This window comes from Nannobrachium achirus (assembly GCF_963921795.1).
Source record: "Nannobrachium achirus genome assembly, chromosome: 21".
Lineage (NCBI taxonomy): Eukaryota > Metazoa > Chordata > Actinopteri > Myctophiformes > Myctophidae > Nannobrachium > Nannobrachium achirus.
This window is the reverse complement of record NC_137828.1, coordinates 23,811,829-23,832,129: the sequence shown is the minus strand read 5'-3', so window position 1 is coordinate 23,832,129 and position 20,301 is coordinate 23,811,829. Positions and strand designations below refer to the sequence as shown.

The 20,301-nt window shown below is 41.5% G+C and overlaps 1 protein-coding gene across 2 annotated transcripts; it reads right to left on the bottom strand.

Annotated features, from left to right (window-relative positions):
* Positions 1-1,007: 1,007 nt before the first annotated feature.
* acbd5a (acyl-CoA binding domain containing 5a) lies at positions 1,008-20,069 on the bottom strand. Of its 2 annotated transcripts, XM_080751990.1 has the most exons (13): positions 19,903-20,069; positions 18,915-19,051; positions 16,965-17,085; positions 15,881-15,953; positions 14,591-14,708; positions 12,274-12,516; positions 10,576-10,764; positions 7,703-7,797; positions 5,716-5,965; positions 4,927-5,132; positions 4,019-4,078; positions 3,740-3,849; positions 1,008-3,124 (listed from the first exon to the last, which is right to left on the bottom strand). In XM_080751990.1, exons 2-13 carry the CDS (start codon positions 19,006-19,008, stop codon positions 3,112-3,114), a joined length of 1,572 nt encoding a protein of 523 aa, XP_080608116.1. In that variant the 5' UTR covers positions 19,009-19,051; positions 19,903-20,069; the 3' UTR covers positions 1,008-3,111. The 2 variants fall into 2 exon arrangements, with proteins under 2 accessions (XP_080608116.1, XP_080608117.1); XM_080751991.1 differs by lacking the exon at positions 10,576-10,764.
* Between the last annotated feature and the right edge of the window lie 232 nt (positions 20,070-20,301).

Below are 20,301 nucleotides of genomic sequence, written 5' to 3'. Positions count from 1 at the left end.
TTCAGTGTACTGTTTTAACATTGAATGATCAATGAGTCATTTAATAAGTTATACAAAAAAATGGCATAAATGCATGCCATTCATCAAACACTACTTTGTATTTTGTGCTTTGTTTGCAATTAAAATGTTATGTTTAAAACAATTTACTCACAATAGAATGTGTTTAATACATCACTTGTTAAAACTAGACGGAGTCAGGGACACACATGTCCCTCTCTAGGATGACATAGCAGAGGGCATTTTGCACACATTTAATTTATTTGAACCAGATGTCTGTTGGATATGCACACCCCTCGGTTATGCAGTAATTGGTGGCTAGCCTTATGATCCGTATGACTTGATGACACAAGGGATCTCCATATATTTCGCATGAAAAGGACACAGATACAGCAATTTGTGGATTTATAGAAAGCCTGCAGTATTTCTAGTCAACTGCCGGTCCTCGGTACATCACTCCCTTGGTTCCTTGGGTATAGAAGTTGATCAGTCCAACGGTTCTTGAGATATGAGGGCACAGATTCAGATTCTGTGCTTTTATAGATTTAGATAAATGTGTGTGTGTGCCGTAGCTTAGTAGTTCTCAAACATTTTCATGTCAATATTTGACCGTGGACCCCCATCTGAAATGTTTTGTTTCAGGGACCCTGAGAAGAGAAGATTTGTGTTCAAAAAAGATGAATCTATTTTTTATAGAAGATTTATCTGCTATCTTTGGATAAAAATGGATAGATAAATGGATAAAGTGGCTAAAATGATTGTGATGCTGTATTAACATTTTGCTGGGGACCCCCAGACACCACTGAGAGACACTGTTGTAAGCCACTACTATACAGGTATACTACTATAGCTTACATCAGTGTCTCAAGCAGAAGTGTCCCAAACTCAGCCAAGACTTTATTTATTTTATATTTTGATGGCAACAACCTTACAAATGTGACCTTGGATGTGATCATTTAGTGTGCATGTACCGTAAATGCATGGTGCAATATTTAATCTCCAGACTCAAAAAGGCTTCATGAGAACTTTATTTGAGGCTTAGATCATCACTGACATGCGAACGCCACACTCCCGACCCCCCAAAAAAGCCTTAGTTCATTTTTAGTAGAAAGGTAAACTCTTAATTAATAAAACATCATGGCTCTTGAAAGATTCTCAATGCGAGTGCAGAAAGATACAAACCTCATGTTAATATATGATATACATTGTGTTCTCAACACAGGAGAAAGCAATTAAAATATTGCACTTTAATTATTATAACTCACCTGTACAGCTATTGTATACAATTTACACGACGAGTATAAGATCTCAATGTTTTCTAAGTATATTAACACAACTTATAAGTCATACATTAGTAACATCAGTCACACAAAATCCATTTCAAAGTATACAATTTAGTTATGTCTCTCTTTATGTACAATTATGTAGCTACATAAACATTTACAATTGATAAAATACAACACAAATCTGAAATGCAGAGAGAAATGTGATCTAGAGCGATTTGGACATCCAACTGTAAAGTTTAAGGCTACACTTGGTAAAAGAAAACAATGCAGCCTCATAATCTGACTATGGAGTACAATTTTCAACTCCTCGTGGCTCATCAGTTATTATGATGTGTATTATAATTTGGTCCGATATTGAACAGGTTATGTATGCTAGCCTATGTGTGTGGATGATGTTAAACTCCGCTGTGAATTAACCTACAGTAATCCATGACTGTACCTTATGACGAGGCACTTTTCTACAATAAAATGATATTGGGTTACCATACAAACCTGAATAAAAAACATGAATTGATATGCGATATGGCAGATCACTGTAAGCACTGATCAAGGCCTTGTTTAATCTAAATCAAAACATTAGCAGTAACTTCAATCCTGCTACTTCATCATCACGTATAACCTTTTTTTACAGTTCAAAATCTTACAAGCAAATACCTGTTTCTAAAAACAATAAATAATAAATTAACTTATTTTCAGAATTAAAACGGATCAAACCATGTATTATTACATTCATCCCACCTTCCTACACTACAGTTATGACATTTTAGCAGCATTGCCTAAAGCAACTAATGAAAGTGAAAGGAAATGGGTAATAACCACATCAAGCAATTATGTTTAGAGGAAAAGATAATTAGCCCTGTTTTACAGTATGTGCATTGAAGCCTTATAGAAATGACAGAAATGTGAAGCTTCGTTAAATCAATCTATGAGCCTGTTTGCAATATGCTAACCAGAAACTGTCCCTTTTAGCTGTGGTTCTCAACCTTTTCAGGCCAAGACCTCCTAAAATGTTCAACATTTCTGTCTCTGATATTTGACAATTTGGCCAATGTTTGATTTTTCATTTTAGAGGTACTAAAAAGGTCTTAAAAGTCCTGGACCGCTGGCGTCCCATTCCCGATGACCTTTGCTGCGTGTCTCTCCCCGTCTCTCTCTCTTTCCTGTCAGTGTTCACTTAGACATTAATCAATAAAGGCAGAAAAGCCTAAAACAAATCCTTTTTAAAAGTCCTTCAAGTGTCACTTGTGTAATGTGTATACACTGTATACTGTGTGTTGGTTTGTTTACTGTTGATTGAGAAAGCAAGGTTGCAATTAAGCTCATCATCTGCATCTGGGGACCCACCCAAAATAATTTGAAAGCCCCCCTGGGGTTGAGAACCACTTCCTTTTAGGACAAAGAAAACAAAAAACAAACCAAAAAGCTAATACAGTAGAATAATGTTGAAAAGCCTGTATTATTATAGGACATAATGCCGTACATTCACATTTTGTCTTTGATTCCACAGCTAGTTCCAACTTCCACAGACTTGTTGTGAGCCATCTTCCATTAGTGCCATCTTTTATAGTGCAAAAAGCTAGTTATTGAGTTGTTGGGGACCGGGGATGAAAGCCTAATTTATACTTCAGCGTACCATATATACGTACGTACAACCATGCCGCTTGCAGTGGTCTTTTGTTGAAAATATGCTACTTGTGGCAAGCAGTTGTATACATTAGGCTTATTGGAGGAGATTTGAGAAGAAGGTAAAGCTATTAGCTACCAGACCAAAAGACATTTCCTCTTCTAGGTGATTCTATGCCATGGTGTTTATGGATCCATCTGCCATTCAGTTGGTTCGTCTATAAAGGATGCAAGAGCACATTTAATACAATGCTCAACATATTACATAGAAATGCTGTATTTCAGTAAAGTATTATTGTTTCTGTCAGGCAGAAACCTCTAATTTTCAAAAATGAATGCCCTACTTGATCATACTACAGCGTCACACACAAAAAGCTAAAGTAGCAGATCTACAAGCTCAAAACAGCACGAAACTACACATTTTGAGCTCGTATATCTGCTACTTTTAATGCTTTTGAATTTGAGTCCTGAAAAGTATCAGTTAGGTTTCAACCTGATCCATAACATAACATGAATATTTTGTATGGGTGTATTTAAGTTCTTGTAATCATGTGTTGTAATCATTTGAGTTGTAAGCAATTCAGGGCCATCTTGATTGGTATGCTGAATAATGGGATTCAGCTATACACCACATACAATACGCCTTGGGTTTTGTACACAAATGACACAAAAAACACAAGACAACTAGACCCGAAGCTAGGTATTATAGGAAAGTGCAAACTTAGATACAATACAATAGAAAATACTGAAGTTGTGTATACAGAACACACAAAAATAAGAATACTCCAGTAATAAATACAAAAATCGCAATATTTGGATGTGTAATTAGTTACCTTCTCCTCCTCTGAAGGAAGAGGCGGAGAAGCCACTGCGCCACAAAGGGCCAAACGACAGCAAAGGCCACAGTACTGGGAGAAACATCGAAAGGCCACCAGGCGGGTTTCTGGGTAATAAAATAAAGTTCAGGGTGACGTTAGTTACCATAGTGGGGAAATGATCTCAGTTTGGTTAAACAACACAACACAGCAGTGTGTCAGTCAGTCCACAAAGCTGTAAACCTGCCCTGTTAATAAATAATAAACCAGATGTTGTAAAACATCTGCATACTGTACCTTACTGCTCTTGTTTGCTGGACGGGGAGAGTAGGTTGGAGACAGAGCCATTGATCTGGCCTGAAGAAAAGTAGGAGATGAAATAAAAAATGAAGTAAAAAACCAACAATAACACTGTCAATGGCTCATTTAATCCACGTTTTTTTCTTTCCTATTTTTTTTAATGTTTTTTATTCAGAAAATAAAAACAGTACACAACTAGAACAGCACTCTATTGAGGTGCCAACTTGCGTCTTGTGCACAGGCCTACTTGACAAAAAAGCAGGTTCACTTTGCTGGCAAAATAATTCTGACCTCGGACAATAGCGTGTTGCCTTTAGCAACCACACTAATTATTACAAGAAATAAGTTCAGGTGAGAAAGGAAACCCACATAGGGCTTATACAAGGTTCTAACTTAAAATGATAAACACGAGTAGTAAGTTGAACATAGTAATCAAACATAAGACACGACAAACAACAAGCACGATGTGTGAAGTTGGATGTTTGGGTGCGTGTCTGTGTGTGTGTGTGTGTGTGTGTGTGTGTGTGTGTGTGTGTGTGTGTGTGTGTCTGTATGCAGAATAATGTCTAAATTATATGATAGAAGCAAGTGTAGAGGTTTAATTCCTCAGGCTGGCCATCAATCTATGTTTAAAACTACCGAGTGCAGAATGAAGATGAGGAGTTGGCAATAAGTATGTGTGAATTCCAGAGTAGAACCTCTGTGTTTAATGGAGAACTGGCTATGAGTGGTCGGGCTGAAGGGAGGATGGAGATTATTGGATTGTCTAGCATTATGAGCCTGAACTTGTGGATTGGTCACAAAATATAGGTAGCTATTCTTACTGCTCTTATCATGACCTAATTTCATTGCGTTTGTCATTTCTCTTCCCATACAACTATGACAGAAGGTACCATTGCACTGACCTGGGTCGCAGTGAGAGCCTCCAGTGTGTGCAGTCTCTCCAGGACACTCTGCATGTCCTCCTGCAGTCTGGCCAGTGCCACCACGATCTGCTGGTTCAGACTCCCTCCGGGCGGCGCGCCTCCCCAGTGCTCCCCGTCTCCGTCTCCGCTGCCTTGCACGTCGTGGGGCCCCGGGGCTCCGGAACCCAGGCCCGAAGATCTAGAACCTTCAACCACATACATGATATTGTTCACTTTTATGAACCGTCGAGAGGGTCAAAAAGTCAAAAGGTTTCCTTCCGAACTTTTTCGACATTTTTGGCCAACATTTCAAAACCAGAGGGTAAACAGAGCTGGAGGTAGCACAGACTAAAATGGGACCGTACCTATGTTCCCCAGGTTCTATGTTCCCCAGGTTCTATGTTCCCCACTTACCACCTAAACCTATATCAACCCTAACCTCAGTAAAACTAATGCTGGTTAACCTGTGGGGAACATAGAACCTGTGGAACATAGGGTGGACCCCGTTTTGGAGTTAAAGCCAGAGAGGCCAGACAGAGATGGTTTGGACATGTACAGAGGATGGATAGGGAGCATATCGTTAGAAGGATGCTGAGGTTGGAACTGCCGTGCAGGAGGCCTGCCTAGAGGAGAGGAGATTTGTGGATGCAGTGAAAGAGGACATGAAGGTAGTTGGTGTGAAAGAAGAGGAGGCAGATGACAGGGTGAGATGGAGGCAGATGGTTCGCTGTGGTCGGAACTTGGAAGGAAAAGAAGAGGATGTCGGTTGGGTCGGGTAGCCTGCCTTACCCCTTCCTCTCCTGACCAAGGAGCTGTCTGCAGCAGTCTGTCTCTGAGAGATAACTCCCCCAGCCTCTCCGTCCTCTCCGCCACACTGGATGCCCTCTGGGGGGCTTGGGGAGTCCTCCCCGGGGACCCTGCTGTGTGGGGGACTGAGGGAATCCTCCCCGGGGACACTGCTGTGTGGGGCATGAGGCTCCTCGGTCACATGGTTCTCCACTTCATCCAGATCATCAATGGACTGGTGATTCTCTGAGCTCTGGAGGGAGGGGACACAAACACACACACATTCTCATATACATTCCACATTGGAGAGTTTCCTGTTGAGATTTCCTGGGGCAACCTGCCTAGATCACACATGTCACACAGGTCTTTTTTTCCTCTCAAAAAAGCGGTGCATTTGAAACTACATTGCAGTGCATATCATGGGTGATCACAGCTTGCTTCCTTTGAATTGTTTTATGTTTTATCTTTGTTTATTTTCTTTTTATTTCGTTGCTGGGTGAGGTCAGCAAACAAAGTGACGTGAGTGAGAGGAAAAAACCTGGGTGAAATATGCCAATCTCAACAGGAAACAAGGGTATGTAAACATATTTGAGCTGGGGACCCCCACCCTGACAAGCACTTGGAATTGTAGGTATTATATTTAATGTGACTCGGTTCCACAGATAGATTTTGTGAAAATAGCAGATCTACGTGCTCACAACACCTCGCAACGCAAGGCGTTGTGAGCATGTAGATTGTCTATTTAGAAAATGTCTTGAAAGTCCTTAAATTGTCACTTTAGAAATGTGCAGATACCATGTATACACTTAGGCCTATACTGTGTGTTGGTTTGTTTCCCATTGAGTGAGGAAAACTAATTACATTAAGCTAATCATCTGGGAATCCCACAAAATAATTTGGGGATCCCACTTGGGTTCCCGACCCCAAGTTTGAGAACCTCTGGGTTAGAGTGTCCGCCCTAAGACTGGGCGGTCAGGGTTTGATTCCCCTGTGGCGGGGTAATACCAAAGACTCAATGCTGCTTGGAACTCAGCATCAAGGGTTGGATTTGGGGGTAAGTCCCTGCGACATACTAGCCAGGGGGTGTACTTGCACATCAAGCTGCCTCACGCTACAGAAACAGGAGGATCTAGGGACGCGAGGTTGAGGTGGCAACATGACAGACATGTATATGACCGTCATGTATTCAGGGCTACAGAAACAGGAGGATCTAGCCCTATGGACCACTCGGCAAGGCTTACTTACTTACACACCAATATCACAGGTCTCTGGAATGGATCCAATCCCTCTTTAACCAATTAAGTCCTATTTTATAATTTACGTTGAGATGAGCCATTTTTGATATTCTTGAACTTTTTTTTGGCTATAATGACATGTCTGAGGTTTTAAAGGTGCAGTTTTCACACTTCACATACACGTACTCTGGCAGCCCAAAGTGGCAGCTAGTGGAAACTACAGTATTTGGAAACTCAGGCCACTGGTGCCAGACAACAGAAGCTCATTGTATTCACAACAAAGGCACTGCATTTCAATGCGATGGGGCAGCTCTTATGTGATTCAGATTAATTATAAAACAATTGGTTTTATTTATACCGCTGACCTGCGGTGCCTATGCTCTGTGTGCACTGCAGTCTCATAACTAGAGATGAATTGATACCTTCCCGATTTGCGTATCGGTCAATACAGAGTAACCGATCTGATACCATCGTGTGTAATATAAACACATCTAGGACAGTGGTTCTTTAAGTGGGGTCCAGGGACTATTTGGGTTCCTTAAGGCGGTTCCAAATGGACCCTTACAGGTCTGTAACTCTGAGAGTTATGGGGGTCCTTGAAAATAAAAAGGTTTGAGAACCACTGATCTAGAAATCATTGATATAAGTGTTATTAAGTGTTAATGTGCTTTTAGTAAAATTGTAAATAGTAGGCTACAAAAATATCATCATAGATAAATAGTTGATATTATGTTGAGTTAGGTTTTGTGACTTGCCTCTTCCTGACCAAACTGGTCCACAGAGTCACAGTACACCTCACTGTCTGAGTCGCTGGTCAGGTGCTGAGGTCCACATGCATCCCCATTAGAATCTGTGGTGGGAACATAGAAGAGCAATGTGTGAAAAAACACATAAAATCAATGCTGTCTAAATCAGTAGTTCTCAAACTTTTTCTTGCCAAGGAAGGACCCCCAAATGTTTTTGGCCGCAGAGCCCCAGAAGATTTTTCAAAAATGTTCAAAAATAGCAGATGTACAAGCTCGCTACTTTGTGCCACGCTGCGAGCTGGTACATCTGCTATTTTTGAGAACCGCTGTTCTAAACCAATGTCCTAAATCCTAAGAGTTCTCTGAAAAAAACGTATGTTGCTCATAGCTCAGATCTAAAATGACTCAGATGCTTTCCTGGTTTTAATGGGTTAACTATTGCCTTATGACATCTGAATTATCTCTGAACAGTATATTATATTATAGAATATTACAGAACAGAACAGGTGCATTTAGCACTAACAGAACCATTCATTACACCCATTAATAAAGCGATACCAGGACCAGCTTAGTGTTGAGAACAGAGAGTTGCCTCACAGCTCTCTGGGGGAATAAAGCTTAGCAGATTATCTGATCACATGTCCAGAGGGATATGCAGGAGGCAGGCAGCCTAGTGTAGGCCCAGTCCCCACTAACAGTGTAGGTGCAGGGCCCAGTCCCCACTAACAGTGTAGGTGCAGGGCCCAGTCCCCACTAACAGTGTAGGTGCAGGGCCCAGTCCCCACTAACAGTGTAGGTGCAGGGCCCAGTCCCCACTAACAGTGTAGGTGCAGGGCCCAGTCCCCACTAACAGTGTAGGTGCAGGGCCCAGTCCCCACTAACAGTGTAGGCGCAGGGCCCAGACCCCTCTAACAAACTATTCTCAAGTGTTGGATGGAAACTGAACACAACTGTGTTCAAAGTGGGGTCCGAGGTCCTTGAGGGGGTTCCCGGGGGTCCCCAGCTAAATGTGTTAGAGGAGTAGTTCACCTACCCAAAATACGTATTTTCCATCAGTTAGAGACCCCATGAAGCCTTGATTTTATTTTTTATTTCATTTTTTTCCATTACTAAGCCAATAATTTGCCAATAAAAAGTGTCCTACTCAGTCTCCTACTGACCGATGACAGTCATCAAATTATTGGCTCAGGAATGCGTTTTTCTTTTGTTGTGAAATACTCCTTTAATACAGCATCATCACAATCATTTTAACCATAATATTATCCATTTATACGTCGGCTATTCAAAATTAGCAGGTCTACAAGCTCACATTGTACATCTGCTGTTGTTGAACATTTTGGGGAGAATGTTGAAGAAATAAAACACCAATCGCAGCCAAATATCTAAACATTTGTGGGTACTTGGCATGCAACAGTTGTGTGTGTCGGTAATGATCCCATTATTGAGAAATACATGTCCAGAGTAGAGGTCTTCACGGGGGCCCCGACCCCGAAATTACCCGAGGACCCGAGAGACCCGTACCGGGTTCGGTCAGTGTTTTATCATAATCACTCGGAGCCGGGTTGGAAACGGTCACATTTCCCTCGGAACACTTCGGACACGGGACTGTAATCATCATGTGTATAACCCGAGAGGACCCGATAGGACCCGTACTGTGTATGTGACGTGTGTGTACTTTCTGCTTTTTATGCAAACTATAAAGCAAGCAATCAATCAATGTGTGTGTGTGTGTGTGCGCTGGCGTGCGCTGCTGCACTATGACTGGAGTTGTGTTTAACGTGTGTGCTGTGCAGTGTTTAGGCTGACCTAGAATCAGATTCAGGTCCGTTATTAGCCGCGAGGCAACGACATGAAGAATGGCTCTGTAACTGTGAGATGATAATGCTGGTCTAAGATCAGATTTACAGCAGGGAAAAAGGAGCTTGGTGCGTGCGTAATGCATGCGTGATGAGTAGCAGCTACTCCTGCTGTCGCCCGTCAGGCTGATGAGAATTAAAGCACTCGCCTACAAGTTAAACCATGACAAACAAAATGACTTACCTCTGTTGATAGAAAATAGCCTAAAAGTATTCCTTTATCATTGGCATTTGTTTCGCTGTTAATATTAGATTCCTTGGCAGCCTTCTTCTGCCTGTCAATCAGTTAACACACAGCGCACACCGCACAGCTGCCGTGAGTGAGGGATCTCGGAATATGAAAGGGGGTTTTAATAATGATTTAATGGTCGGGTCTCTCGGAACCTCGGAAATAAAAGGATTTCGGGACATCTCACGGGTTTCGGTCTGTAAAAAAAGAAAGAAAGTCGGAACGGGACGGAATCGGACAGACCGTTACGGGGCCACTCGGGTTTGGTTTTGTAATGTGATTATTATTTCGGAACGGGTCGGAAATCGGACGAAATTTGACGGTACTTTTCGATTTCGGTTTGCTTTTTTGGACCCGTGAAGACCTCTAGTCCAGAGCACTACAGGACATGGCAAAGTATTAATTCGACGTGCAATGCCCCCACTTATTGTATTGTGCAACCCTTCCCTTACCAACGTGGTGTTCTTGTGAAACACCACGTCGAGGGAAACAGTGGTCTAGCCCAGTGGTTCCCAAACCTTTTAGCCCATGAGCCAAAAGAGAAATTAGACATTTGCCCGGGACCCAAACTATGAAAATAGCAAATCTACAAGATCACAACACGTCGCTTCGCGCCGCATTGTGAGCTTGTAGGTCATCCATTTTCACTACTTCTTAAACATTTGTTTTCTAATTTATGGACATCTTAGCTTTTTGGGGAATGTATTTTGAAAATGTTTGGAAATAATAATAATAAAAATGAGGGGGAAATAAGAGACCCATAAAAATACTGTTTGGGAAACAGTGGTCTAGCCTACCAATATGGTGTCCATTGAGTTGAGGCTCCGTGGCGCTCATGGGTTCCTCCTGGGAGTCGTCGCTGTTCAGGGCCGCCTTGGAGTGCGTCCCGTTGCTCATGTGAGCCGCCAACTGGCCGTTGGTCAGGGGCGCTGTGGATCTCCTGGCCGAACCCTTCTTCTTTGGCAACGAAGCCAAAGATTTATTTTCTACAAAAGCGCAAAAATTAAAGTTCCCTTTTTGTTCAGCAGCTGATATTTTGTATGACACATACTTCAGCTCCAGATTTGAATGAACCCATTGAGAGCTGAGCCGATTCAATAATGCATTTTAAATCAGTAGTTCTCACACATTTAAAGAGGTGGTGCCATAGTGTTGTATTTTTTCTGTTTTCTATGTGTCTGTCTATGGAGTTAAAGGGGAGTTTCGGTCAAAAACGACTTTCCTACCTTTGAAATGATGATCCAGGAAGGCTCTGGGCTGATCCGTGTGTTGTTTTACCCAAAGCAGCATTTTGTTCATTTATCGATTTTCTCCCCTGCACCCCACGGCTCCAAAACGGCACCTTTAGGGTCGTACCGTAATCCGGTTATTATTCTCGCTCAAAATTCACTTTTCTCGCTCGGTCTCAGTCCCTCATACTGTAGTTAGCATATCCGAGCTACATCAGCTCCTGGTCGCCGCCATGTTTGTTTACTTCAAGCTCAACTCTCAACTCGCAGCCCAGGAGAGAAACACTGGGAAATCCCTAACCCGTTGGGAAACGCGCGTTCACGAGCTGCTGCTGCTGCTGCTGCTCTCACAGCTCCACCTCCCTCCCCCACAGCCTGTTACCGGTTGAGGCAGACAAGAGGCTACACCATACATCACTCTGCAGACTTTGTCGACATACATCTTTTTTCTTTGGCTAAGAGCATTTTTGTGTTTTATTGTTCGGCGCGCGTCGGGGAGTCACGCGATACAAAACGGGATTTCCCAGTGTTTCTCTAGTTGGCCTGAGTTCAGAGTTGAGCTTTTTGTAAACAAACATGGCGGCGACCAGGAGCTGGTGTAGCTCGGATATGCTAACAACAGTATGAGGGACTGATACCGAGCGAGAAAAGTGAATTTTGAGCGAGAATAATAACCGGATTACGGAACGACCCAAAAGGTGCCGTTTTGGAGCCGTGGGGTGCAGGGGAGAAAATCGAAAATGGAACAAAATGCTGCTATGGGTCAAACAACACCTGGATCAACCCAGAAGCTTCCCGAATCATCATTTGAAAGGTAGGAAAGTCGTTTTTGAATAGACAACCAGATGGGGTTATAATGTGCAAATCTGCCTTCCCTGTGTATTTTTTGTTTCTTCCTGAAAGCCACATAAAAACTATTTTAACTATTTCTGTACACTTTTTTGAAAACAAAGCTTCCTCCTAGTATAATCATAATACCTGATCATCATGTTTTTTTTTTTGGGGGGGGGGGGGGGGGGGAATATTAGCTAGCAAAAAATATTTGCTATTAAAAAAAAATTATGCTATTTTTTTAATAGCCAACGCAACAATCTAAAATGACACAGATGCTTTCCCAGTTTTAACGGGTTTAAAATCATCTAAAATGAACACACTTCACAAAAACCTGCTCATAAAACTAATTTACACTATGCGGTCGAAAAGTCAGAGAGCACTAAGATCTATTTTTCTGATGATAAAATGCAATCATCATCATCAGTATTTTACCTTTTTTGACCTCTTTTATCACTACTTCATCTTCGTCTTCCTCCTCGTCGTCATCATCATCCTCCTCCTCGTCCTCTTCCAGCTCTTCCTCATCCTTGTCGCTGCCGTCCAGCGCTGGTTGGAGCGTGTTGGGCCTGGACTGCAGCTTGGCGAGGGTGCCGTTCATTTCCATAGTTCTAATGATGCTCTTTGCCATGCTCTTTGTATGCATTCCTCCTCCTCCTGACATCATCGTCCCAATCCCTGAGCAACAAAACAGGACTTGTTGAAACTTAGATGACCAAAATATTCAAGAAACTACAACCCCATAAATATGTAATTGTAAAAAGAATGTTGACTATGCAAACCGGCACATCTTGTCCGCATATCTCTGTCTGTATGTAGGTCACGCCTGACACCGTGGTTCCCCTGACACATCACTGTGACATCACAGGTGATATCACAGGTGACATCACCTATGTAAAAGTCCATATAAGGGTATTCCCCAGAATCCCTTTTATGCCCATATATGAAGATCCCTGATGTCATCGATATACATCGCTGGCCAGTTGGCCAAGACATGGCCCATATCTGTGTGGCTGGTTCAGATAGGGATCTCCACGTATGGGCATAAAGGGATTGTATGTTGTGATGTCATGGGAACCACTCTAATAGAATACCTTTTATGCCCCTATATGGAGATCCCTGGTGTCAATATTAAGCCCATATCTAACAGGACTACATATGGGAATGCCCATATATGGAGGAAGACAGCCCATATCTGTGTGGCTGGTTCAGACAGGGATCTCCATGTATGGGCATAAAAGAGAAGTACCATATACAGTACATGGATCTCCATACAGTATATGGGTACCAGGGGTCTCCATATATGGGTAACTGGTCCGATATACATCTCTGGCCAGATGGCCAAGAACTGGCGCGACCTCGCTCTTTAGGGCGAGGTCGCATGTCGCCCTGAGGCGTCTTACTAGTATAATTCTATGAGTTAAATGATCATCCATTCTCAATCCTATCTTCATATTATATTATATAATTGTTCCTCCTCACTAATGCTCATTATAAGGTGGCACTATTTCCGTGTAAATGTTGTTTGTTGTGGACAATTCAGAAACCTGCCAACCAATGACAACATCGATGGGGATTCCAAGCTAACAGAAACTACAGCCTTTCTCTTCCTTGAAAGTTACCGTTCCGAAACCGAAGCCACTGTTCTGAAATGCGCACTCAACGCACTGGTGTGCCATGTTGTCGTTCGTTTATACGGTGCACTTGGTGCGTTGTCGTTCGGAAATCCAGTGCGCGGCGCACCGGTGTGTTGAGTGCACGCACTGAACGACTCTACTCAGAAGATGGGGTTTGACGGTGTGGTGCGTCGGTGCGGTTTTTTGATTGGTTGGTTTTCATGGCCATGTCTCGAGCGCTTCTCAGCTGTGAACAATGGAGGAAATGACCGCGAAATGCAGCATTTGCAGCTTAATTGGTCGTTTGGGCTTGATAGTTTCACACACATCAACGTGTAAACTAACAGCAGGTATGCCAATGCTATGAATTACATCTCCTTTCAATATCAACGTTACGTTAGCATACTTAGCAACTGCTGCTTTTCAGAAAGTTTACCTTCAGAGTTCAGAGTGAAAAAGCGCACAGCTGCCTCTTAACTGGTCGTTCGTAAACAAGCCACACTGAACGCACTCTACAACGTCACGCCCACTGCACTCACTACACTGAGCACACACCCGGTGCGCATTTCCGAACGCACCCAATATGTACAGGGGGTCCCTGCTTTATCTCTCTCTCAGGGGGTCCTTGGCCTGAAAACGTTGAAGACCCCTGGCCTATCTTATAATAAGCATTAGCGAGGAACGTTTATATAAAGATATGGTTGAAAATGAGTGACGTGGTCCTTTAAGTGTCCACTCCTTACACAATAAAGAATGATAACTTATCTGAAAATGGTTCCGTGAACCAGGTTTTACACACATACGCAGGAAAACCAGACAATATTTCCACCACCTCTACATTATGATTCGTCTAGTAGCATAAAAGGGACTTCTAGGTTTACTAAACAGCGGGTTGACTGCAGCACTATACCAAAGTACACTACACAACAACACCGGACAAAAGTACACTACTTTTCTACAGCACCAAACGAATGGAGTTTTACACATCATAAGTACTTGCCTTCAAGTTGCCTAGCAAACTGTGTCAAACGGGCTGAGCATACAATAGAGGGCGTTTAAAAAGAACGGTTAGATTGGACATTTCAAAACATAATACACATTGCATCAGATACACTGCATGCATTATGTAGTTATACCTGAGCTCAGGTCTGATATCTGAGTGATCTTTTTCTTCTCGTCCACGAGCTCGTAAAACGGTCCGAGGATCCTCAGGAGTCCCTCCACCTCCTCTGTGATAGGCATGCCCTCCAGGATCTGCATAGCAGACACAGTAGCAGAGGTGTAACGTAACCAAGTGCATTTACTTAAAGGAGTAGTTCACCCCCAAAATGACTTTTTTTCTATTGATTACTCATGCCATGGGGAGTAGAGTTCAATAATATTTTTGGGTTTTTGTCACATTCCTAAGACAAAAATTTGATTCGAGTAAATTTACCCCCATCCGGAACGAATGGGGGTAAATTTATTGTTATCACATTTTTGTCTTAGGAATGCGACAAAAAAACTAAACATATTATTGAACTCTAGTCTCCATCTCGTGACTAATCAATAGAAAAAAAAATCATTTTGGGGGTGAACTACTCCTTTAAGTAGTGTACAATTGTGAGGTATTTGTACTTTACTCAAGTATTTCCAATTTCCAATACAATAATTTTGTACTTTTACTCCACTACAATTATTTGAAAACTTTAGTTACTAGTTAATTTGCAGATATAAATTATAATATTATACATTAATCCACTTTAGCTCTATTTTAATACCTAGGCTATTTGGAAATAGGCGATCTACAAGCTCGCATTGTGATGCCTTGTAAGCTTGTAGATCTGCTATTTTCAAACATTTTTTTTGTACTTTAAGTACATTTTGATGCCAATACTATCTTACTTTTACTCAAGTACATTATGAATACCATACTTTTATTTGTAAGGGTGCCCTCAGACCAAAATACCTATGAGAGTGGAATCCGCGTTACGCCAATGCATTTCAATGAGAGTGGAGCGGTTTCATGCCAGCAGAGGATTTCTGCAAAAAATGCTCCCTTATCATTGAAATGCATTGGCGGAACGCGGATTCCACTCTCATAGGTATTTTGGTCTGAGGGCACCCTTACAGAGTATTTCTACATTGCAATATTGATACTTTTACTTAAAGGAGGACTTCACCACTTTTCAACCAATCTTCATATAATAGGTCCTCACTGTTCATGTTCATGATAAAATATCACAATTTTTTTCTACTCAGTCTGGGTGAAAAGTGGTGATGTCCTCCTTTAAGAAAACATTTGGGTACTTTTTCCACCACTGCACAGTAGCACAAGAGAATGCCATCAATCACATGCTGCCTGTATCCGATGGCCTGTGGAGTAACACCGTCATATAACTAACATGATGTATGGTGTTAATACATAAGTGACTGGCAAAGATTACCAGCTTCATTTCGTCGACATAGGCTGCCATTGCTTCTTCCTTTGGCATCTCTCCCAGAGAATTCCAAGCATCCCTGCGCAGAGATTGAATACATCATCATGGATCAAAGTCAAAACTGGTTTTGAACAACGTTGTGGCAGTGTTTTCCTCAACTGAACTTCCACGTTCCAACAAGCTCTGTCAAAAGGCCATTTTAGGTCACTGCGTAAGTTGCGTAACTTTGTTTAACTGCGTGGTGCCATTGACCTACAGACAAACAAGAGTTAAGATGTAACTCTAGCTCCAGGCAGTGACTGACTGGCCTTACATACCGGTAAACATGATTTGAAATAACTGGTTCTATTGCTATGCCGAATCACTTGTAGAAATATTCAAGGAATACAAGGAAAGGCACCCAGTAAAGTGGGCAAGAGGTGACGTTCTAGTGTCAATATCTCAGCAAGTCCAGAGAACACTTGTCATAACTTTAGGAGGATTTACTGTGCGGCATGATAACGTGCAATGACCTTGCATGATCACGGACAGGAACAGGTACAAGGTATTAGACAAGATAACCAAAGAAAAAGAAAAGACATTACATCTCCTGTTGTGGTGGCCACCTTTTTAGGAGACCGGAAGCAGGTTGAACTAAATATTGGACCCGATCGTCACAAAGCCACAGAATCTTCTCAAGAATGACATACGGTACTATTTTTTATTTTATTTTATTTTCAGAGCGAAAATCAACTTTATTATCAACCTTTCCCTGTCCAAGGAACACACCCTCACAGGATCTAGCACCATACCAGTAAACATAGGACGTTTACAAGATCTGCCGTCAGACTTGTGTACCATCTCTAGTGGCTCCAATTGGGATGCTCTATGTTCCTAAATCAACCACCTTTTGGTATTAGGGACACATTGGGAGGTTATTGTTAAGACCGGCTCAGTTTGGGAGCCTGTTTCGATAATAAAAGCAAGCAAAACGTACAAGCTTGGTGTGTCTTTCCTGATTTGATTGCATTTATTGTACTAACTAATTAAAGTTTTAGTTTGTTGACATGAGGACAACAATGACACACTGTCACTTTGTTTGTGTTCTTACCATTTAGCTTTGCCCACAGCGTCCCAGAACCCAGGTCGTGGTATGTTACATGGGCCCAACGTGGCTTGCTTGTAGTAGCTGTAGAATTTTAGCATCATGTCATTGGAAGGCTGAAACGAACCTGAAGGGGAGACAGTTCAATGACAAACGTGAGCATACCATAGAGACTGTGGTTTATTATTATTTTTTGTAGATTTTGCAGATTGTATCTATGCATTTCTGTAATTACGGACAACTCCGAATTTCAGGGGCCTTTCAGTCATTGCCAATGAAAGGAGTTGTAGTATTTTGAACAGGCTACATTATTATTGCTCAATTCTCATCATATTAAAAAGTGATATTTTTCTTAAAACAAAAAAAAAATGTTAAAAGGTTAAATCCTTATATTAGATAGTAATCATTGCTACCGAGTTCAGTAACAGGAGTCCCCCTGTCTCACAAGCACTTTGATAAAAAGAAAATACGTTTTCAGGTGGGTGACAACATTTCAGCCAATCAGGAGAGAGTACCCATTTATCAGCTTCATTTCTGTAATGTTCCAGTTCCAATTTTGTGAATTTTTGTCTGCTCATTTCTTTGTGTCATCACTTCCAATTTCCCTTGTTTAAACCTGTATCCAGACTGAGTTCTCTATCCTAATTGGATAACATTGGTATCCTGGCCTGAAAATGCATTTTCTGTTTAATAAAGAGCTGGAGAGACATGGAGCCTGTTACTGAACAAACACTAGTCTATAGCAATGAGTAGCCTACGATCAGAATATAGAGCTATTTAACACTTATTTTAACCAAAGAAAATCATTCCCTACTTAACTAGAACCTGAATACTGCCTTGTGTGGTACAGGTATGTGGATCATAAGGCTTAATCACACAAGCTGCTCAGCTCTCTCCTTATGATGTAAAGTAAGTACATGTACTCAATAACTGTACTTAAGTACAATTTTGAGGTATTTTTACTTTACTGGAGTATTTCCAATTTTCATACAATATATTGTACTTGTTTCTCCACCACAATTATTTGAAAACTTTTAGTTACTAATTACTTTGCACATTTTGATTATTATTAAAAAACACACTAACCACTTCAGCCCTATATTTCAGCCATTTGAAAATAGCAGATCTACAATCTGTCGCCATGGGACTCATTGTTAACTTTTTTTAATACATTACAGACTTTTATTACATTGCAACTGCCATTTGTGATAATGGTTGCAGGTAGTTGCAAGAAGTTGCAAGGAGTTGCGTAGCAAATCATTGGCGTGGACTGGCCTTTACTAAGCACTAAGTAACTGAGTGTTTTTTTACAATGTTGCATCATAAATAAAACAGAAACATCTGATCAGATTCTGCCTACTTTTTCCGCCACAGAATTCCACAATGCTGTAGAACCAGCCTGGGTTAAATGAGGTGGTGTGAGGCTGCAAGTGCAACCCACACCCATAGCCGCAACTTGCAACTCTAGATTTCTTTTTAAAAATATGCTGAATTTAAAGTTGCATCACCAAACCTTGACAGCATACAATACATCCAAACAGAAAAGTCTGATCTGATTGTATTAAACAACGTTAAACTCACCAAAATTGCAGCTGTACAGAAAGCTTGAATTATCCTCTTTCTATCTGCAAAGTGTTTGTTCCATAAAAATCCACCGTACAGAAAGTAGCTCATAACACATCTACGCTGGATTTTATGAAACAAAGATAGAAAGAGGATAATTGAAGCTTTCTGTACGTACAGCTGCAATGTTGGTGAGTTTAATGTCCTTCAATACAATAAGATAGGGCTGTTTTCTGTTTGGATATATGGGCTGTCAATGGTTGGTTCTGCAACTCTAGATTCAACATATTGAAAAAATAAATCTAGAGTTGCAAGTTGCGGCTACCCACACCCATAGAGATACAGGAATTGAAAGGAAGCTGGATTAATAGCTGCAGACAACAGAGTACTCACCATCTGGGGGTAAACTTTTGATGACTTTGACAGCCGCTTCAAACCTCTGCTGTGTCAAACCGTTCTCATCATTCTCCATGCTGACGACCTCCATTATGCCACGGGCCACAATATTAATTTAGAGGGTTATTATCGACCTGTGGATTAAAGGAAGAAAACGGTATATTGACTTGAGCTGAATATATTATGCAACAGAAAGTTGCACAAAAACGTTGAAGACCCCTGATGTAGTGCATGCACAAGAAGGACAACAAACCATTGGGTGACCTCTATACATACTGCATAAACAGTGCTACCTTTAAACACATTTTAAATCAGAGGCTTTTTTTCTATACTACTTAAAATCATTTTGAGGAAAAATGCTGCTATTTGTCCCAAAGTGACTGCAAAAGATTGCTGCTATTTGTTTCAAAAGGCTTTATACCCTGTATATGAAATGTGACATAGCTCTGTTTACACAATGCTGTACCCCATCTAAGTGTATATTTATTTATGTTCCCCTTTTTCAACTGTTTTTGTTTACTATATTTCGACACTTGCTTTAGCAATAATGTAAAATGTTTTCTCGTGCCAATAAAGCTCCTTTGGCTTTGAATTGAAATAGAATTGGATTCAAATTAATAAAATATGAGAAGAAAACTCACAACTTGGGCTGCATCATATGCAGTTATGCACACAATGAAAACACAGTGCATGCTTGTCAACATCAGCACACAAGAGAAAATCGAATGTTATTATAACGTTATGCTACACACATGCTACACGATCCTAATAATGTTATAACGGTGTAATAAAAACAATGAGGAAATCGCCACCAGAGGAGGTTGTTCCGTTTGTGTACCTGGGACAACAACACTGTGGTCTAGTCGTAGTGTGTCCGACAAAAATAGATCACTCAATAATGAATGTTTGACTATGGATACGAAGCTCAAGCTAGCTGTGTGCTATGTGGACTAAAACATAAAGTTCCAAACAGACGCAGACTCACCATGGATCGGCTGGGCCGGAGGGCCTGTCTATGGTCAGTGTGCTGATCAGAAAGAGAAGAGTCCTCCTCTGTTTTGCTCGCGGACGGACGCCATGTACAGCAGTGGCTCAATAATGACAGACAGTGTTGTAGCCGTAGGCTACGGTTCTACGGCTGGGGGAATTGTAGTTTTGTCATCTGTGTGTGACCTGACCGACTCCGGTTAACTACAAGTTCCACAATGCACCGCTGGAACTTAGGAAAAAGTGGTGCTCTGTGGTAAATGTAGGCCCAGTGGCGTTTTTGTAACTTGGAGAAATGTGTGAGGATTTTCTAACCTGACTTTCGCCAGATAGTTGCAGCAGTGCGTAAAGCAATGCAACGCAATGCTGCCACCATCTGGCGAAAGTCAGGTAAAGG